Genomic DNA, 21,476 nt, shown 5'->3' on the forward strand with positions numbered 1-21,476 from the left:
CCGCTTTACACAGTGTATGGTCATGTTACATTTTGTTCCCCTACCTATTTATCTCTGGATCTACTGTTATTTATTTAAGTTCTTTCAAACATTAAGGCTTAGTATGTGTATTACCAATGCTTCTTTTTTTTAGAAGGTTGTGTACAGCACCTTGCTGGCCCCTCCCACATTTCTCATTATCTTTCTGCATTCCATTAAGAACAAAGGTTGTAATGTTACCAGGTGAAAAATAAAGTATGCAAAGAAAACAAAAGTTTAATTTAATAATTTCATTAGCAATTTTGACAGGGGGAAAGGGGAACCAGCAAAAAAAGTAAAATTAAAGAGTACATATATGCGCCACCAAAAATTCTTGAAGAGATCAGAAAATCTTGTAGACATCCGTATGGAAAATGATAGGAGTTTTCTAAATAATAGGGAGTTATCATTCCCAACTTTTGGCAAGGGCGCTGTGAAGTCACGCAAGAGGATATAAAGTATCCTAAAAAAAAAGGCGTATCTCGGTCACAGCAAAGTTCCATGATCCAAAATAAAAAAGGCAGTGGACTTAAATGATGATAAAATGTTTAAATCACTGCTAAGCTAGACCACAGATGATGATCCCTCAGGGGACAGTACCCAGATAAATTGTCAGAAAATGTTCTATGGACTGGTAATGATCTGTTTGGACAAAACAAGTCCCAAAACACCTAAAGCAAAGCAAAAAAAGAAATCTATAGTAAAATTATTATTCAAACAGTCAGATATATAATTTGGAGTATGATGTTATGGGTACTTTGTTATGTTGCTGTATATTCAGTAATTTTTTTGTTAAAATAACCCATCATGGTTTGGATTCGTTGTTAATATACTTGGATAATTCTTTTATACTTGCAAAATATTTGTTTTAATAATAAACAAAGGATTCTCAGAGCACAATGGGCTACCTAAAGAGGCAGCAAAGCCATAGCAGCCTGCTAGGCTTTGTCCCATTGAAATGTTGGGCTGCCATACTGACAAGGAACTAGTCATTTTTTAAACTTTGGAGCCCTACAGATAGACCACTGAGCAGTTTCAGAAAGAGATCTAATAAAGGATAGGGATGCTCCACCAAATATTATTAATTTATATTAAACTAAAAAAATATAAACACTTTTAAAAAAGAAAAGTTTTTGTCCTTAGTTCTATTATAAAAAAAGGCCAACTGCCTGCTGGCTTAAGCTAATATAAGTTACATTACTCTAAATCACTAGCCAAGTATGCAACACCTATCATATAAGTCTCCTCAGATGTCCACTTCACGTATCCCGGGAGGCTTCGGGCTGCTCTTCATGCACGTCAGATCTCAGGCATGCGCAGAAGGAGGGATGTGTTATTGAATCACACCATATGCAATGCATTAACACAAAACATAGGTGCCTACTATAGAAAGGAAATAGAAGGATACCATTTCTGCATTTTTTCAGAAATGCTAGTTGCCTGGCTGTTATGCCTATCTACTGGTTTTATTCAGTTTAGTTACTAATTTACAATTAAACATGCAAATCAGAAAAGTCTACAGAGCTTATGTGCATACCTGTTCAAGGTCAGCTATTCATATTATGAAATATGAGTATAAACATAAAAGCCAAAAAAATCACAGTCCAGTAATAGCAAATGCATTTATCTCTTGGGTGCTCTAGTTCTGATTGAAGACTGGAAATCAGGAAGAGTGACAAACTTTTTAAAGAACTGTATAAAATGACTTCTTTGGATGAGCAATTATAAGTTTAGAAACAAATATATACACAGGAATATTACATGTCAGACACAGAACAAATCACTTTATTTCATGTAAGCTATTTATTTAACAGGGAATGTATTATGGAAGAGGAGTCTTGTCATTCCATTGATGTGATTGTGGCTTTTTTTCTTGCCAGAAACATTGACTGAGATATGATTAAGCAAAGGTAGAGTTGTTCCAGCCCACATTGGCGGGATGTAAATCATGATAATTGATGTAAACCCTGTAAAAGAAAAAAAAATAACACATTATCAAAATATCAGCAGTAACACAAAAACAATTTATATACACTTGGACAGATTCCAGCAGCATTACAGGATATATATATATATATATATATATATATTTATTTGCCAGGCTGGTAAAATGGTTAGTTGTCATGCTTATGCCTATCGATAGGGGTTTAGGAATGAGCATTATGAGCAATTTTCATTTTAGTTTGAATAGTTGAAGTTTTGCTTTGTTGAAGGTTATTCATATTTGACATTTTTTACTATTTAACCACAATAGTCCTTCTGTTCTACAAAATAACAAAGGTAATTTGTAGAAATATGAATTAGTCAAAGTCAAAAAATGGCTGATGTTACTGCACCAAATTATGACCTTTCAGTAGGACGCAGATTATGCAACATTTAAAATATTAGCCGACAGCCTTGAACCCATGAGCTTGTATGTACTAGATATAAACACAAAAGAATACCAGAACAATTTTGACATACACAAAAGGAATTTGAGGTCTTTTTATATTTACCTCTTTAAGTACTATCCCTAACCTAAATCCTGTCTCTATCAGTGAATAATAAAAGAAAAGCATACAGCTGCAGGATGTGATAGAGGAAATCTCCCTTGTCACCACCACAGGTGCGCCTACTCCGCCCTACCTAAGACTATCAAAAGAAATTGTCTGGGAGTTATACCATCACAGGTAGTAGATTTTTAGATTTATCTCAATTGCTTTATCACTTAAGCACAACATAAGGATAAATGGACTGTGTTTTGTGTGGGAGAATACTGGTTAAAAAAAGACGTTCACCCTGAAGTTTAGCTTTAAGGTGAGTTCACTGTAACTAGTATAACACACAGTAATCAGAAGACTTACCTGTCAGGGGAAATATGCAGAGACTTGCTCAGTATACCACTCAGCAGCTTGGTGTACGTCTTGTTCTGCTGACCTCCAATCTTGCCAATACTGCTCAGGGAACAGAGAGCACAAGGCTCTGTTGAGCCTCCAAAGCTCATCATTTGGTCTGGAACAACGTGCACAGCAATGTACTACAGAAGAAATAAAAAAATGGGTAGTAAACTGAATAAAGGTTTGAAAGAAATAAATCTGAATAGTTCAAATTAAAGGTAAATGAAGGTTAGCAGTCTATCCACAATTATGATATATTGATATATTCAAAAATTCAGTAAAAAAGGTTATTCCTGTTAAACATTTGTGAAATCTACATGTTGTGGTGAAGAATCTGATAACTGGTAGCCAAACTACACAAGTGTACCATAACCTGTTTAGGAGTGAACTGAAAGTGAATCTGAAAGTCATGCTAAAAAAAACAAAAACATTTTACTAAAAACATGGAGGTTGCCCTGCTGGCTACATCAGAAAATGCTAGCTACCTGGATGTCAATCTGACTTCCATACTTAGAGTATTTTACAAATAACAACCATACAAATAAAAACTTTTTTGCAGTGATTTATTGTGATTCTGACACTTCCTCATGTGTTGCATTCTTCTGACACTTCTTCATGTGTTGCATTCTTCAATTACCCCCTCTGATGCCGCCATTCCTCAGTTACCCTACTGGTGCTGCAATTCCAAAATTACCCCTCTCATGCTGCCATTTCTGAGTCACCCTTCTGATGATGCAAATCCTAAGCTACCTTTCTGATGCTGCAATTCCAGAGGTACTCCCCTGATCCAGTCATTCCCGAATCACCTCCCTAATGCTGCCACTCCTCAGTTACCCATTTGTGCTGCCACTCCTCAGTTACCCCTCTCGTGCTGCCACTCCTCAGTTACCCCTCTCATGCTGCCACTCCTCAGTTACCCCTCTCATGCTGCCACTCCTCAGTTACCCCTCTCATGCTGCCACTCCTCAGTTACCCCTCTCATGTTGCCACTCCTCAGTTACCCCTCATGTTGCCACTCCTCAGTTACCCCTCTCATGCTGCCACTCCTCAGTTACCCCTCTCATGCTGCCACTCCTCAGTTACCACCCTTGTGCTGCCACTCCTCAGTTACCACCCTTGTGCTGCCACTCCTCAGTTACCACCCTCGTGCTGCCACTCTTCAGTTACCCCTCTCATGCTGCCACTACTTAGTTACCCATCCTGTGCTGCCACTCCTCAGTTACCACCCTCGTGCTGCCACTCTTCAGTTACCACTCTCGTGCCGCCAATCCTCAATTACCCTTCTGGTGCTGCCAATCCTCAGTTAACCCTCTGGTGCTGCCAATCCTCAGTTAACCCTCTGGTGCTGCCAATCCTCAGTTAACCCTCTGGTGCTGCCAATCCTCAGTTACCACTTTCGTGTTGCCACTCCTCAGTTACCCCTCTCGTGCTGCCACTCCTCAGTTACCCTTATGATGCTGCCATTCCCAAGTCAACCCTCTGATGCACTTTATAAAATACTCTTACATTATAGTGCACTGAGTATACAAGCAGATCACACAGCAACTCAGTCCTTTGTCTGGGTTTTTGTCTTCAATTCACAATCCATCCACCAAAAAACAAGTACAAGATCCAATATACCATAAAGCTAACAGTGTTTAACTGTAATAATAAGAGATGACAACATTCCAATCTAGACAATATTCTAGCCATGTGCTTTTTACTTCTGTGGCTGCTATAGAACTATTTTCGGAGTAAAGCCATGTGTATTACCTGTTTCTAACTGTAATAATGATAAAGCCCACAAGAATAAAGCACCAACATGAAGTGCTAACATGCAGTGAATGAACAGATTTCCTGGTGCCACATGCTTACACTGACAGATAATAAACTTACAGATATTACAACTGAATAAACCAAAGCTGTAGATTTATCCTTGCATCACATTTTTACAATGATTCAATAAGACAAGTGTAGTGTAAATATGCTGACATTTCAATTAATCCCCCCAGCTTCCTGTACAGCCTGCAATGCTTGTAAATCCCTCTGGCCAGCCGCTGTGTCTAGGTCACGTATCTGTCTATCAGCCCCGGGCAACTCATTACCACACATCAATGGATCTCTGAAAGAAGATCCCAGAATATGGGACAGAACATTTACTGATTGCTCATTATCCCATATCAATAGTCCATCACAGCTATATAGAAATGTGTGCATAGCAGGTATTTATTCATTTCTACCATATATATATATGTGACAATAGTGATCCGTCACATCTCACCCATATGCCCCATGCTGAGTTAAAGTAAATTTAAAGCCCCATTTACTAAATAAAGGATCAGACAGGTGTTTATTACAAGAAGAGACAGCCGATGTCCTTTCTGCAATATTATGATCGCACCAGGAGTATGTGAAAAGAAGAAAGTCACTTGGCAGAAGAAGAATAAAAGATGGCGGTGCCCTGCGATATAACATACAAAGGTGAGTCCTGTGGTTTCAGTTCAGCTTCAAGGAGCTTTTTTTTTTTTTTTTACTAACCTTCTGTTGAAATGACAACCATACATTTCACTAACAGGGACACAGCAAGGGATTGTGATGCTGGATCTCTCCCATCCCAACCACTCCCACATATAAAACAGAAACACATTCTTCTTTGTACAGTCACAGGCTGACTGCTCCAAGGCAAAGATGAAACGGAATAAAGACACACTGGGAGTGGAATAAAACTAAAATGTGGAAATAATGGCGCTGATTTATTAAAGCTCTTCAGGGCTGGAGAAGATACACCTTCATCAGTGAAGCTGGGTGATCCAGCAAACCTGGATTGGTCTGGTCCAGGATTCAAAACATTTGCTAACAAATAGCAAATGACTTTGATGAAATCCATTCCAGATTTTCTGAATCACCCAGCTTCACTGATGAAAGTGTATTCTCTCCAGCCTTGCAGGACTTTATTAAATCAGGCCCAATGGGAGCAGGCTGGTTCTTTATTGCTATGTCTATCCCATAGAACAAACTTACCTGCATGTTACCACTCTTAGAACTTGCACATCCACAGTGGACATACCTGCATGTGTTGTAGTTTCATCATTCTTATATACAATATATACCCTGGTGACCCCACATCCCAGTCTGCTGCCATCAATGAATGCCCATACACAGTAACCTTGTCATACCATGCCATCAGATTAGATCAGGTGAAAGATGGACCCATACCCCCATATTTATTGTACAACGCTGCGTAATATGTTGGCGCTATATAAATCCTGTTTAATATGAATAAAATATTCTTCTATATCACTGATGCCATATACAGGAATCTATTGCAGGTGTCGCACATCTCCATTCTACACCACATTCATTATTTCTCACCTCTGCTGGCTTGCCCGTGGCCTTGGCAAGCTGCTCGGTCAGACAACCCAGCAGATCATCAGGAATGGCATCCTTTGGCAGGTTAGTGAAGAGCTGGAAGGTGGGCATGATGTCTACGTGCAGGCGATCCGATCTGCAGGCCGGGGGATACACAACACGTGAGACTGCCCACCCCTTCCTACCAATCAGACGGTGCGCGCCATCTGCTGGCCAAAGTCCGGAACAGCAGCCTGTCTTATACTCAAATGACACAGACAACAGCTAGGTCTATCTTGGCCTACTCAATCTTTCCAAATACCTCATTAAAGTACAACTGAACCTACCATTACAATTCTGCTATATAAAATACCCATACTTGTTTATTGGCATTGTTTTAAAGAGGAACTAAACTCAAAAACGGCCTTCAATCCCGCAGTGCAGTCGATCCGCCAGGAGCTTTCTTTCATCGGGTCTTGCGTCGTTCCGGTATCCGTCTACAAGCCGGCGCTCCAGGTGCCGCCATCTTCTCCTCTTCTTCCGGGTTCTTCTTCCTATGTCACCTGACCCAGGTGCGAGATCGGGTGACCTAGTTGGGGAAAAAAACTTGCTGACCTTACTGCGCTTGCGTGTCCTTATGCGCAAAAGGAAAACTCAAAATCCTCCTGGGATGTGTGACGTAGGTATCCTGGGGGGCTTTACGCTCCCATTCATTCTCGGTCGCCTAGGTCAAGGGACGGCAAACTCCAGCCTTTAGGCCAGATACGGTCTAGCTGGTAGTTTGTTCCGGCTTACCGCCCCCTGGCCATCTGGCATCCTGCTGCGGAGCCTGAACAAACTACCGGAGCTGCTGGAGCTCCGGAGCTCTTGAGCCTCCGTGTTGTGGCACCCTTCCCTATTTACCCTGGCCGGCGTTAACACTTCCACCGCCAGGGTAAATAGGGAAAATTCCCTCTTCTTCATATGCATTGCAGAGGAGAGGGTTTTTTCTTCAGGGTGCGATCCTGGTGGTGGTGGTGGGGTGTGGAGCAAATAGGGCGGGACTCGAGAGAGACTCTGGCCTAATGTGCTCCTGCCTACCCTTAAAATGGCCTAGAGGCCAAAAAAGTTTGCTGACCTCTGGCCTAGGTGATCGAAAACTAGGGGGCGGTGCTGCTGGTTGTCTACCCTTTTATGTAAAGTGAAAATTCTGAGTTTAGGTACGTCAACATACATTAGGCATGCTATAGGATTGCCTGCATTCATAGCCATTTTCCAGGATTCAAGTTTACCTTTAGACCAAAGTCTATGCTCAATACATTTTAGTATTATGTCATTTACCGAAATGCATTTTTGTTGTGGCTTTCACAAGTTTATGTTCTTGAAACTCCACATTTTTTAGAATTATGGCTTTTAATTACTTCCTTAAATGATCTGTTATTTAGGTAATGTGATATACAATTACTTTTTTTGTTTCTTCTGCCAAAAAAAAAAATAACATCTCATCCTTTATATTATGTACACAGCCTGGGGATCATGCAATTTTTAATTTACTCCTATAGTATAAATGTTACTTCTTGATGTGGATCATTAAATGTATAAATATAGGTACTAAAGGTTGCAGAATTAGATCAAACCCTCAGCCAATATATGAATTGTTCATAATTAGAAAAACAACAAAACAGATGTTCCTGTAGCAGAACAGGCCACAGAATAAGTAAGCTCAAGCTTATGGTATTGATATGGTGATGTCAAATCACAGAAAGAAAGGCTGACATGGGTTATGTAAAAAAACTCTACACTGTGGTCCAAACAGTGACAACAATTTTTAGTGCTCCTCTGATTTATTTGAGTTATTGGTTCAAGAAAATAAGCCTGACTGTTCCGCACACTAACAGAAATCCTGTGTAAGGTCCTGTGTTTGTTTTGGGTTGATCTCCCAGAACCAGAGTTTATACCCCTCATATAACCAAGGGGGTCTCATTCTCCTAAGATCAAGTCTCTAACTTGAACTTCTACATTCATAAATAGTGCTGGATGCATAGCATTGATTGGATGAGAAATCAGAATTTGTGAAATCTAAATGATTATTCTACTTCCTATATGGTATAGAAGGCCTGTGGGCAATGACAGCTGGCGTTGTCCAGTGACCAGATTGGCTAGCCAAAATGAGAGGAGCTCAGATAAACTCAGCAATGTACATGGTGCTCAATTGGCTGTCCCTACTAAATACAACTACAGGAGCTCTGTCCAGCTTGTGTGTAGCCTATCCCACAAGGCATTATCCAAGCTGTCCCCGGCTGTCTCCTTGTTGATTTGGCTGGACAGTACACAATGACAGGAGCTGTGCCCGGCTGAACAGAGCTCCTGTTCTTGTGTTCAGCAGCTGCATTGGAAGGATTGTCATATCTACAGTGCTGCATAATATGTTGGCGCTATATACATCCTGTTCAATATTAAAAATAATAATATCTGATCATTGCTGGACCCTTCAGGTAGATGTTATTTAAAAACATAATATTACTAAAGTATTATTATAAAATAATAAATAGTTTCTTTTTCTGATGTATGGAGCTGATTTAACTATGATTCAATTTTCAGGGAATAGGTAAAGGGGCTTCCACATTACAAAGAGCTCCTCACCCAATGAACCCCCACAAAGCTAGGATCATGTTTGGGGGTGAGGCCCTCTCAGTCTCCTTTTCTCCCTCCTCATCCTGTTTACCCACCATCTCTATGGACCTAAAAGAGTCTCCATCAGGGAATGGTCTAGTGAATGTGAAAAATTCAAAGAAAATAGATGAATTTCATGAGTGCTGAGATTTTATTGCTTCACTGGCATATGGACCCATACATTTAAAATTGGGCGTGGACTTCTTATATTTTAATCAATTGACTAATAACACTGGGCTGGTTTAACACAATATAGTTTAATGTTATATATATATATATATATATATATATATATATATAAAAAGTATATATATATTGTAAATATATATATTATATTTAATGTACAGCGCTGCGTAATATGTTGGCGCTATATAAATCCTGTTTAATAATAATAATAATAATAATAATAATTATATTTAATTGCCACTCCATACAACTATGTATGAAAAAAGTTGTGTTTTAGAACCATTATAAGCATTGTAAAAAGAAGGAATGCCAGGCCACCTTAAAATCTTTAATAATTTAAGTTAGACAGTAGAAGTTTCACCTAAACTCCAAATGTTCCCCAATGTCACTAACAGTAGTGACTTTATGATCTTTGCTTTTTTCTTCTTTTTAAGGGAAGGTTGAGATCTGAGCAATTGTGCAGCTCCCAGTGGCTAGCACTTTGACCAAATACAGTTTGTAGTACAGATGTTGAAGGCTTTGTGCTAGAATCTTGAAGATATCACATAAATCTCAGAACTGGGCTCTATGCTGGCCTGTTTTTTAAAATTGTATTTGTTGAAGTCTTCTTTTATCTCCAGTGATGATTTTCCTTTTGTCTCTGGGAGGTAGAAATATAGAAACACCCCACAGATTGTTATGATGACAAGGAACGTAAGGAAACAATACTGCTCCAATGTAGCCTGGAAGAAAAATGTAAACCAATAAGTGAATTCAATATACATAGAACCCTAATCTTTTCTCAGCCCTAATCTACAGCTGACATACACAGAAAGACACTCTACTAAAAAGCTAAATACTTTGCAGCTTACCTGTCCCTAGGTGAACTGCAATATATTTTTGGCTGAGAACATTTTCAGCAAGTACACTAAATACCGAATGATCATGCCAAAAATGTGTCCCTGTTTGCTCCTGTGAGCTTTACAGATCAATAAACATTGCTACCTGTGGAGTGTGAAGTATGATTCTCATGAGAAAAAATCAATGGCACCACCTTAGGACAGGTAAGTATATGTTACATTTTTTGTTTTTGGGTTAACATAAATTTTAAAAACTATGCTAAATATGGTAAATAAAATATTTTCTACCCTGCCTTTTTCCTACTACATAAAGACTTAGTTTAAATATTTAATTAACACATATTATTTGTTATTTATTAACTTTATTCATGGTGAAATATATTTTTATTCTACTGTTTAACATTATATTCAACTGTATGTATTACTAAAATAATTTAAATACTGCTATGAAAAGAGTTAGGATGTGACAGGTAGTAGGGGAAGTTTGCTTACAAATTTTCCCATTCTTTCTGCTTTTTCTATGATCACCATGATTTGTTAATTATAAAACAATTACCAATCATACTGTCCGGTTTCATCGGAATTTGAATCGGTATTTATTGAGATTCATTACAACAACAGGTTACTACTAGTTCACACTAGTGGTTTTTGCAAGCATGTTTGTTTTAAGATGTTTTATTGTTCTGCTTTGCTAGGTGTTAGCAAATGCCTAAAAACATACAAGTTCATCAATGAACCTGGCTGATCCAGCATACCTAGGGTGAAACTGGCCCAGGATTGAAATAATTTGCTAACAAATAGCTAATGACTTTTCAGAAATCAATTCCAGGTTTTCTGGATCATTTAGCTTCACTGATGAAAGTGTATCTTCTCCAATCTTGGAGATCCTAATAAATCAGGCCCATTTCCCTCTAATGTAAATATTTACATCACTTATGAATCATATCTATAACTGTAATTAGTACTTTGCATTGCAACTTTTCTCTTACCACTACAAAGGGGAAGACCATGCCAATGATAGTCAAGCCTAACCAGTTTATCACCCCCACGATGACCAGTGCTGCTGCTCGAACTTCCTGAGAAAATATTTCCACATTGATAGTCATAGTGGTTGCACCTGATTGAAGATAACATTCGATGAGTACAACAGAAATAATAATAATAATAATAATTTTCCATATAACAGCAGATTTTAACTTTGGTGTTAAGATAGTATAGATAGACTGTAAAATGGACCTGTAAAGCATATAGAATGGTGTAACATGGCAGGACCAGGTTTTACGTAGAGTGGGTATAGGAAATAATCACATACACAAAACTTTGATGGTGCCAAATGCTGTCAAATTTGTGAGGAAAACCTACTGCCCTCTGCTAGAAAGTTGTCAATGGGGAAAAGTTTACCTTTCCAACATCAGCAGAAGCGTACAGTAAAATTGACCACACAGTGGCTGAAGGAGAAAAAAGTGAAGGTCCCTGCATAGCCAAGTCAGAGCCCAAACTAAAACCCTGTTGAAAATCTGTGGAAAGACCAACAATCGCCATGCAATCTAATAATTTGACTGAGCTTGAAAATTTCTACAGTGCTGTAATGAAGAGGATTAATGAAGTTGGTAGAGAAGAATCCCAAAAGACTAAAGGCTTTATTAAAGCAAAAGGTGATTCTATAATCTACTGACACTGGGAGAGAGGGATTGGACGACCCATTATTCATCTCAGTGATTCTGTTTTTTCTGTTCATTTTTTTCATAACTGTTGCTATTTTATTATGTTATTGTTATGAGTTGCCTTGAATAAATACAACTGGAAAAATCATTTTTTCTTTCTTCTTCTTATTTCTGGCTACAGAATGAGGTAATTTTATTACACACTGGAAATAATTATAACCTGTGTTTAATCAACAACATACAAAATGAAGAATTTTATTAGGTTCAAACTTATTTTTTTAACACTAACAGAAATTTACTTCCTTATTGTACAAGAGCCTACCCTTGGTGTTGTGATAATTTTAGTACAAATAAAAGTGGACTATAATAAGTCTTCTGACTCAACATCACCATCTTTTCAATAAACTGGTTGCAAAAAAAATTATAGTTGGGCAATGAAGGTTATTAATACAAGGAAAAAGTTATTCCAGTTTGTAAATGATAAGGCTTGGTGTTGCCTAGTATTACATACTATACTATATTGCCAACTTACTGCCATAGGCACTGGCCTATAATGGCAAATATGGCAAATACGACCCTGGGAAGGGCTGCAGAGGATTCATACAGAAAATAGTTCTGGTACAGGGAAACAATGACCCAAAATTTTACAGGTTCAGAACCATTTAGACAATACAGAAAAATGATAGAAATTTGGGTAACATGACTACTAATCATGCAACATGAATGCCAGAATAAACCAAGTAGAAACAGGCACGTAGGCAATATGCCAGATGTAAGGCCAAATGCAAGACTTTCATGTGTTGATAGAGTGATAGGTAGTGTGTGCAACAATTAGAGATCTCTTACCTGGCCCTGCTCCAAATGAGAAAGTATATATGAAGATCAGAATCACACTGCAGTACGGCATCCAAGAGTACATATTCTGAAACATACCATATAATAATATGTGATTATAAAATATTTACAGAAGCAAAAACAGTTGAACAATATTTCACTGAATGCCTGAAATATCTTTTCATCTAGTAACTCCAATTGTTGCATAAATATGAAGTTGTAATAATGTTCTTACTTTCTTGCAATAAGAAATAAAAATGATTTACATTAAACTCCATCTAAAAGTATTACATATTGTAAGAAAAGGTTTGTACTGATTTCTGGGTCTTTATTTCCAGAGACTTCTATTACATATCTAATGGCTTTAACTTCATGTAGGTATTATTGTGTTATGTTGTATGTTACATAGTTACATTGTCCTGACCAAAGTTTTTCTTGAGTAGTCCCTAAGCAGTTCCCCAACAATTTAAATTCTCCCAAAAGGAAAGCTTAGACAAAGGGCTTGATTTTTTTTAAAGCTCTCCAAGACTGGGGTAGATTGAAAACATTTGTCAGCTAATAAAAAATATTGTTTAAAAAAAAAAAAATAATTCCAGGTTTTTTTGATTACCCAGGTTCTCTCATGATTGTCAATCTTCTCCAGTCTTGGATAACTTTAATTATTCAGGCCATCAGGGGGGATTTTTTTAGGGAATCCCAAAAAGATTCATTTCCCACTCTCATAAAACACAAAATTACTAAATATTTTCAATAACTTCTTGGTACATGTATAGAATACTCCTTAATGACCCTTCAGTACACATTAAGCTAGTGATTTCAGCTTCCTCTTCCCCAATACCCCAGGTCCCCAGTTAGTTTACCCTGTATATTGTTTTATTACATATCACAGATTGCTTGTTACTATGTATTCTGGGTTTCTTTTTGCCCCTTTTCTCTGTGGTACTTCACTGAATGTAATTGCCCTGCCCCTTATCAACATGTTTAGTTAACGACAATGTAATGTTTCTTTTTCACTCTCATTCGTGTCATTTGTATTGATGTATTTTCCTCCAATAAGCAATAAATAAAAAATATGAGTATGGGTTTGATATGCAACATTTTGCAGTGCAGGTAAAGTAAATGGACACAATAAATTGTTCTTTTTTTCTATTGAATTTGATCTCAATACAGTGTGGCATTGCACAACATTAGAGCAGCGGTCGTCCAACCGAAAATTTTGGGGGTACGCGGCTCTGGCCGGTGCACCCCCCGAGCGGGGTCAGGAGAAGGACCCTGCTGGGGGGACGCACCGGCCACAGCCACAGAACACATCCCTCGTACAAGTCCCAGGCTTGGGGAGGTGGGCGGGCTGTGTCCCTGGACACAACCCGCCCACTCTTCCATTGCGGGCTCAGATCTGCGATGGGAGAGTGGGCGTGGTTATGCAACGATGATATCACAATAGGGGAGACACCCTGTTTGACAACTGGCTCCCCGCGCATGCCGGTGAATTTAGTGGTCCGCGGAACCAAAAAGGTTGGCCACCACTGCATTAGAGGAAAGACCTGAATGCTTGATGTCTAGTACATGACCCTGTGTGGCCCCAGGTACAATCTGCTGAGCAGAACCATGTGAAGCATACAACAAAGTTCAGCACACCATTTTGTTTTTTCTTTGCCAATGTTCACTTTGTCCACAGGGAACTGGATTCTGTATGAGTTAAATACTCTCTGTGCAAATACACTATCCTGTCTTATACATAACCCTACTGCTGTCATCCCCTAAATCAGTGGTCGCCAACCTCTTCGGACCTACGGACCACTAAATGCACGGAATCCAGACCGCAGATGCGCGGGGTGCCAAGTGTCACTCAAAGGGTAGGAAACTTCCCCCATAGTTACGTCATGATGCCAGAACCTGCCACTCGCCTATCACGGGAGTCTATATGGGGGACATGGTCCACAGTTCTGGCTGGTGCGCCCCCCAGTGGGATTCTTCTCCTGACCCCGCTGGAGGGCACACCAGCCACAGCTGTGGATCACCACAGCTGTCTCGTGGACCACCAGTTGGTAACTGCAGCCCTAAATCCTTACCCAGCAAGTCCAACTACTGTTCAGTCTGGTACATTTACCATTGCAGACAGTTTGCAGTGTTAGGTGACATTTTCAGGTGTTCTGTACAAATAGGATGAATTAAAGTCTCTTTACTAATGTATAACAATAAATATATTTACCTGCAGTGAGATTGTCAGAGTTAAAAGCCCCAAAGCTAAGACCATTGACGCATAGCCAGTCAGCAGGAAAACTCTTCTACCAAAGCGATCAACCACCAGACTCTGTAAATGCAGATTTTGTATGCAGTGAATGCAGATGCTTCAAATGTTAAACTAAACATACTGTTGTTTAGTATACCATATCTGTGTTGGTAGAAAATAAATATTTTTTTTATTGCCCATAAACTACTTTAGTTTACATGTTTCTTCCTTATTCTTTAAATTTAAATGTACAAGGATTATTGTTTCTGGTCTAGTTTTTGCTACAATAAAATCATATATATTTATATATATATATATAGATATTATAATGAATACTTTGTATTGGATTACCAATAAATGTAACCTGTACATACAGTATATATTTGTAATGTATACTATATACCCATTTATATATATATATATATATAAAAATATATCACCAATAAATGTAACCTGTACATACAGTATATATTTGTAATGTATACTATATACCCATTTACCTACCAAAAGGGGATTGAATAACAGTAAGTTAGCATTTTATTTGCATTTATTTATTTGGTAAAAAGATACTCCTTTAACCGCTCTCTTCACTCCTCCAATGACCTACTTATGACTTCCTCACTCATAACCACATCACACTCACGGCTCCAAGACTTTTCTAGAGCTGCCCCAAATCTCTGGAATGGTCTTCCTCAATCTATTTGGCTTGCCACTACTTTCTGCTCATTTAAAAGAGCACTCAAAACCCATTTTTTCAAACATGCCTACCTGTCTTCTTTTGTCTTTTGAAACCCTTACTACTTCCCAGCACTACATATCTCCTCTCCTATTTTGTGATACTTCCCTTACCTCCTATTTTGTAAGCTCTTCGGGGCAGGGTCCTCTCCTCCTGTCTGTATCTGTCTGTCTTTTGCAACCGCTATTTAATGTACAGGGCTGCTTTAACATGTTGGCGCTATATAAATCCTGTTTATTATTATTAATATTATTAATAATAATAATAATAATAATAATAATCACAGAATGGAAACCATTTGATGACACACAATGGAAATGAAAAGTAGTTTCCTTACTTGTCTTATTTGGAGATTCAAAGGTAAAAAACAAGGTGTTATATGAATTTCAATTGGTAGCTCATCCATATTGATGTATGGCTTTCTTATAGTTTACTGCTATTGGAACAGAGTTGGCCAGTTGGCTCACATGGATGCTCATAGTTCTATGCATGGCTAGCCTGGATATGCATCTTAATGCCAGTATGCATGCATTCCTGTATGTGATCAATATCAAGAGCAAAACCACATGTGGGCTATTTGAGGTTAAGAACCCCAGTGTTTTCTTGCTTAGTGTGCTTTGCCTTACCTTATCTGTGACATTGAATGTTTTGTGTTGAGGCAGTTTACATTTCTGATTTGCCTCTAGATTAGCCTTTTCCTAGTCCTTTGGACCAACACTCTACTGTTGCTGACTTTGGCTTGCTCACCTGAACTGCTAATTTTTCTTACCAGCAAGTTACCTATCTGGCTAGCAGTAGATAGACCTAGTGGCTATCCATTGGACCCAATCAATAAGCTTTTATCTGCTGTCCCTGTAATTCACTTCTGATCCCGCTTGTCCTTGTTCCTGTCTGTGGTATCTGCCATTGACCGACTTCTGGTTATCTGCCTGCTTTTCGGAAAGACTCCTATACAAACTTTGCAGTTTAGGCCACACTACAGTTGCCAGTACTTGGGTTGGAGAAACAAGAAAGGCTTCTACCCTCTTCATCCTAAGCACCCATCAGGTACAGGACTATGAAATAGACGTATGGTTTTCAACAATGTGTGCAAACTAACTAAAAAATCATGTGCTGGAGATTGAATTGAGCACCGCTGCTGTGGATCTTGTAGTGTTTCCTTCATCTACCAGTGCAATGGTGATGGAAGAAGAAATGCACCTAGTTACCTTATTCTAGGTTCTGCCTTATTAGTATTGGTTAAACATAACTATTTATTAAAATGAGTCGTTCAGATCACTTACACACAGAATCACTGATGTGGACTCACACATTCCCACGCCAACTGTCAAGTAGGGAATGTGTGCATCTTGAAATCCGGCAGCTTTGAATACTTCAACAGCATAAAAATAAATCTGAGAAACAGACAAAATATTATATTGTTATATTTCATATGTGCAAATAGTAATTCATTATTATTATTACTCTGATAGTTGTTGTTTTGATTTAGATATGAATTAAAAATTTTTTTTTTTAGATCGGTGAGTACCATTATAGAAAGTGATTTCAAGTTAGGGTATTTAGAAAATGTTGGTATGTCTCTTTTGCATCACTTTAGAATATATGTACAGGTAGTCCCCGTGTTAAGGACATCCAACATACGGGCGCCTCCTAGATACGAACGGGGGCTTCCCTGCTCACTGTGTGCATAACAGAGACTTGGAGGGGCAGTTTGCATGACTTACAGAAGAAATCTTTTAATAAAAATAGCTGAGGTTGTGGGTGATCTTAAGGATTGATCTCTTTCTGCAGCCTCTTGTAACTCTTATTGACCAAGACAAACTCTGCAGTTGTTTCTTTTTGCACATCAAAGCACAGCTTGCTCCAGAAGTTATTGAATATCTAGGCTCCATAAAGATTTTTTTTTTTTTGCTTTGTTTGTGATTAGCTCACAGTGAGGATTTTATACAGTAACTGATACCATGCTGCCAAATAATATGTTGGGACATACACCCCTCCTAATTGCATTTATTAAAATAATGTACCTGTTCCAACTTACATACAAATTCAACTTAAGAACGAACCTACAGTCCCTATCTCGTATGTAACCCTGGGGCTACCTGTACTGTACTTGGAAAAGATATCTTGTGGTTAATATGTTTGTAACTACCTAATAATCACTAAATTGGGTTTTCAGGTACTTACAATAAGTAATGCTGATACGGCAGGGCTCAATAGCATCATATTCCTTAAATGAGACTTACTGCATTGATCCCACACAGCTGAAGAGTTATTGTCAAGGCAAGGAGCATATAGAGCTGCCAGCGCACAGAACGCTCTTTCAGTAATTCCAGGACACCCAGGCTTCGTCCACTTCTTCGAGCTGCTTGCTCTCTTAACATATCATCAATTTCTTTCTGGTGGTCTCTGTCCCCCCAGAGTTGCTTTAGGGCTAAGGAGATAAAGAGTCTAGGTAAGTGGAACTTATTCTAATTAATATTATTTAATTATTTCTAATTCGAAAAAAAAACATTTTTTTTGTTGGTCAGCTTATATTCTGGTTGTATACTCTAAGTTGTAGAAGTTCATTCTTGCTGTAGTTTTTACCTTTGTAAGTTAGGTCTGTAAAGTAAGTTAACTATGTAAAAATTTGGGTGCTGTTCATTAATATCTGTGAAGTGGTTTTGCTGCTTCTTTTTACATTTAGCCTGTTTTTACATCTGTCTGAATTTATTCTCCCTAAACATTTCTGTTTTTCTGCAATGCCCTTTTTTCCAATGTTGTGGTACTTCAGTTCAATTAGTGAGCTTACTTAACAAAAAGCAAACAAAAAAAAACAATGCTGACCTGGGAATATTCAATAGCAAAACCCTATCATTATTATATCAGTAGAACAAAATACTTTTTTCATACATACCTTTCATACATCCATCCTTGTCTTGTTTTTCCATCAGAAGATATGGTGGAGACTCAGGAAAGAATGGCAAGGTGAGCAACTGGGTCAGAGCCCAGAACCCACTGGTAGCCAAGAGAAGGGGCCATAGTGATTTAATACCTAGGATCTCTCTAGAAGTAAGTAAAAACAAAAGTATCACACAAATCAATTGTACCTGCTCTGCATTACAATATTAATAGTACTATGGTAAATATCATGCCAGGTGTCCTTTAGTATAGGGGCCTGTGTGGACTTTTTTTTGTCAAATAGGTTTTGCACTCCAATACAAATCAAAGGTCTCTGAATGATCCCAGAATCTCAATCTGACACCATTGGCAACAGAAGCACTAGCAGTAATGGTTAAAATATATAAATAGATTTATCGAATAAAGATTAATAAAATATATAAGTTAGGAATAAAGGACCACAAGGGTTCTCACCTGAACCCCAGAATTTGGCCAGTCAGTTTCCCGGTTGTAACAAATATAGAAATACTTGTGTTAGTAAAGCCACGCATTTTTTTATCTGCTATTTCTCCAGCATACTGAGAGTGAATGTTGAGGCCAAATCCTGAAATGAAACGTGTAATTAACAGAAGTAACCATATCTTCATTTAACTTTAAGAGGCAATTCTCGAAGGGGGTTACTCTGACTCCTAGTTGTATGAACCCTGAGATCTCAAAAGCTTACTACTGTAAGTTCTGCGATTTATAATGAACCAGCTTACACACGTCAAATGCAACTAAAATACTAGGTTTTAAGCAGTCTGACCATTTTATTTAGAAAATGTGATTCAAGCAAACGACTAATACCTGCATTAATGCCATACAAAAAACGAGCAAGCAAAATCATCTCAAAAGACCTTGCGGTAGAACTGAGGCCAAACAGCAGAGCTCCAACAATAGGGATTAGGTCACTGCAAAGCTGACATTTCTTTCTGTAATGAGGAAATATTGATAAATATTAGCACTGCTTTTATATACTGGTAATACAGCAATTATTTTAAATGTACTTACTTGCCATATCTGGAAGCTAAATATCCTGATCCCAGAGATCCCAGTAAGCCACCAATGCAGTAACTTGACACAATGAAGGACCATAATAATCTAACACTACTCTCTCCTATTGGTTGCTGATATCGATGTATCCAGGTGTCATTAATAAATGTCTTTACAAACTAAAAGAAAAATGTTATCACTCATTAGTATGTAAGCACTGAAATGGTTATTTAGAGTCTCATTGAGCCTGCTAAAAACATAGAAAATCCTTCTATAGTGTAAGGGAATTTACTTAATGAGCATTAAATGAGAGTTTTGTTTGTTACAATGGTTATCAGATACTTTTTTTAATAGTTTTTAAATTGCATTAGACACAGAAACCCCTTACACAGCACCTAGGACTGGTCACTGGTTATTTGTGTGTTCATCTTGGAGAATGATGGCTCTACCCCTCCCTCTCTCTTAGTGCATGAGACTAATACTATGTCAAATACAGACTCATACTGTTTTCATTTAAAAAATACTTTTAATACAATCCCTTTACAAATATTACAGTCTGGGAGATTGTCAAAACAGTTATTAGATGCTCACATTTTGTCAAAGTAGTGTAAAGTAAAAATGTAGGTAATATTCAGCTAACTACTGACCTGAGAAGGAGAGTTTAGAACAGATATATGAAATCCATATTGAAAAGTTCCTCCTATTCCCAACACAAATATAAGCATAAAAAGCCCACGATACTGCAGCTAAAAGACAAAAAACAAAACAAAAACCTAAATAAATAAAACCATTGTGTAACAAAATTAGTTAAGTGGCAAGCCAGCAAACAGTAGTGTTATTAAATTTCATGGGAGACATGTCCCATATTAAAAAAATACAAAAGTTTAAGCATGGTCAAGAAAACACAATTTCAAAGTGCCTGCCAAGTGTTCTAGTTAATATAGTTAATTACAAACATAGTTTGTAATACAACTATGACATAAGTTACAACCCTTTCCTATACAAACTAAATTTTTGTTTAAATCTAGCAAATATCTTTCAAATGGATATCTAAAAATTAAGAAAAAAAAGTAAAAACTTCAAAAATTGTTTTACAAATTAACTAGGCTATTGTTTTATTTAGCTCTATGAATATTCCCAGAAAACATTTCCAGTTTTTGCCTCGGCCCCTGATTAATTAAATAATTAAATGTAAGTTCTATAATAAAAGTTAAAAATGTACATAAAAAACACTGCCTGAAGTTGAGATGGGAAACTTATGTTGAGATGGGAACAATGTATTGCTAATAAGCCCTACAGAATAGAACAATTTTCTAAACCTTTCGTGCAATGTTTATCTGATGATTTATTCAAAAATTAAATTAAATTAAATTACAACTTGCACCCAATCAACTGTATGTATTGCTAATAGGCCCTAAAGAATAGAACAATTTTCTAAACCTTTCGTGCAATGTATATCTGATGATTTATTCAAAAAATAAATTAAATAAATTACGACTTGCATCCAATCAAACTTTATGCAAGAATAATCATTTCATAGATTAAGACAAATCTCTCAGGCCTACCAGTATCTGAGCTAATAAATCAATCTGTCATGTTACATATAGACACAACTCATTTATTTTTGTTCTACATTTAACAAAATATAAATACATGCCATAAAAATATAATAAAACAGCGATATACACCTAACAGCCTCAATGCTTTGTACTGCTCTTTGCATGGGAAAGTAAAAGTTGGATGCTTACCAGATTGTTTAACCAAGATGACATTTCAGAGAATAGACTTGCTGCCTTGGCTTCTTCTTGAGTCCTGGCATCCTTGGACAGATGAAAGTGGTATTGAGGTGGAACAAGGTTAAATTTTTACATACACTGTTACTCCTAAGTTATAATGAACCTGTGGATTAGACATTTCAGAGATGGTATATGGAACTCTTCACCTACTTTTGAAATTACATCATGTGCTACTGATCTATAATATATGTATACCATTAGCAGGCACTAGGTCAAAGGCACAGAACAGCACATTAGATTATTCATCCTAACGATGTTAAATTGTATATATAGCCAATTGTCACATGTTGTCCCAAGGATGCAACAGGAAATTAGAGTCCATTTACACAAGGTGAAGATACTTATCATTTTAGACAGCTGTCACCTAAACATTTGTCCACTTTTAACCTTTTCCTCTATCTTT

At 37.6% G+C, this 21,476-nt stretch overlaps 2 protein-coding genes and 1 long non-coding RNA gene across 3 annotated transcripts; 1 reads left to right on the plus strand and 2 right to left on the minus strand.

Annotated features, from left to right (window-relative positions):
- Positions 1-1,782: 1,782 nt before the first annotated feature.
- On the minus strand, positions 1,783-6,404 carry LOC140333727 (macrophage migration inhibitory factor-like). Its single transcript, XM_072415601.1, has 3 exons — positions 6,246-6,404; positions 2,862-3,034; positions 1,783-1,985 (listed from the first exon to the last, which is right to left on the minus strand). The coding sequence occupies exons 1-3, from the start codon at positions 6,351-6,353 to the stop codon at positions 1,919-1,921; spliced, it is 348 nt and encodes a 115-aa protein (XP_072271702.1). The 5' UTR covers positions 6,354-6,404; the 3' UTR covers positions 1,783-1,918.
- Positions 5,220-10,050, plus strand: LOC140333728 (uncharacterized). The gene is made up of 2 exons (XR_011921420.1): positions 5,220-5,354; positions 9,707-10,050. It is a non-coding gene; the product is annotated as an uncharacterized lncRNA (long non-coding RNA).
- LOC140333726 (solute carrier family 2, facilitated glucose transporter member 11-like) lies at positions 9,375-21,157 on the minus strand. The gene is made up of 12 exons (XM_072415599.1): positions 21,026-21,157; positions 19,925-20,023; positions 19,296-19,456; positions 19,092-19,216; positions 18,720-18,849; positions 18,262-18,410; positions 17,609-17,796; positions 16,649-16,759; positions 14,609-14,710; positions 12,409-12,484; positions 10,888-11,015; positions 9,375-9,781 (listed from the first exon to the last, which is right to left on the minus strand). Exons 1-12 carry the CDS (start codon positions 21,047-21,049, stop codon positions 9,584-9,586), a joined length of 1,491 nt encoding a protein of 496 aa, XP_072271700.1. The 5' UTR covers positions 21,050-21,157; the 3' UTR covers positions 9,375-9,583.
- Positions 21,158-21,476: the final 319 nt, after the last annotated feature.

This window comes from Pyxicephalus adspersus, chromosome 6 (genome assembly GCF_032062135.1).
Source record: "Pyxicephalus adspersus chromosome 6, UCB_Pads_2.0, whole genome shotgun sequence".
NCBI classification, from domain to species: domain Eukaryota; kingdom Metazoa; phylum Chordata; class Amphibia; order Anura; family Pyxicephalidae; genus Pyxicephalus; species Pyxicephalus adspersus.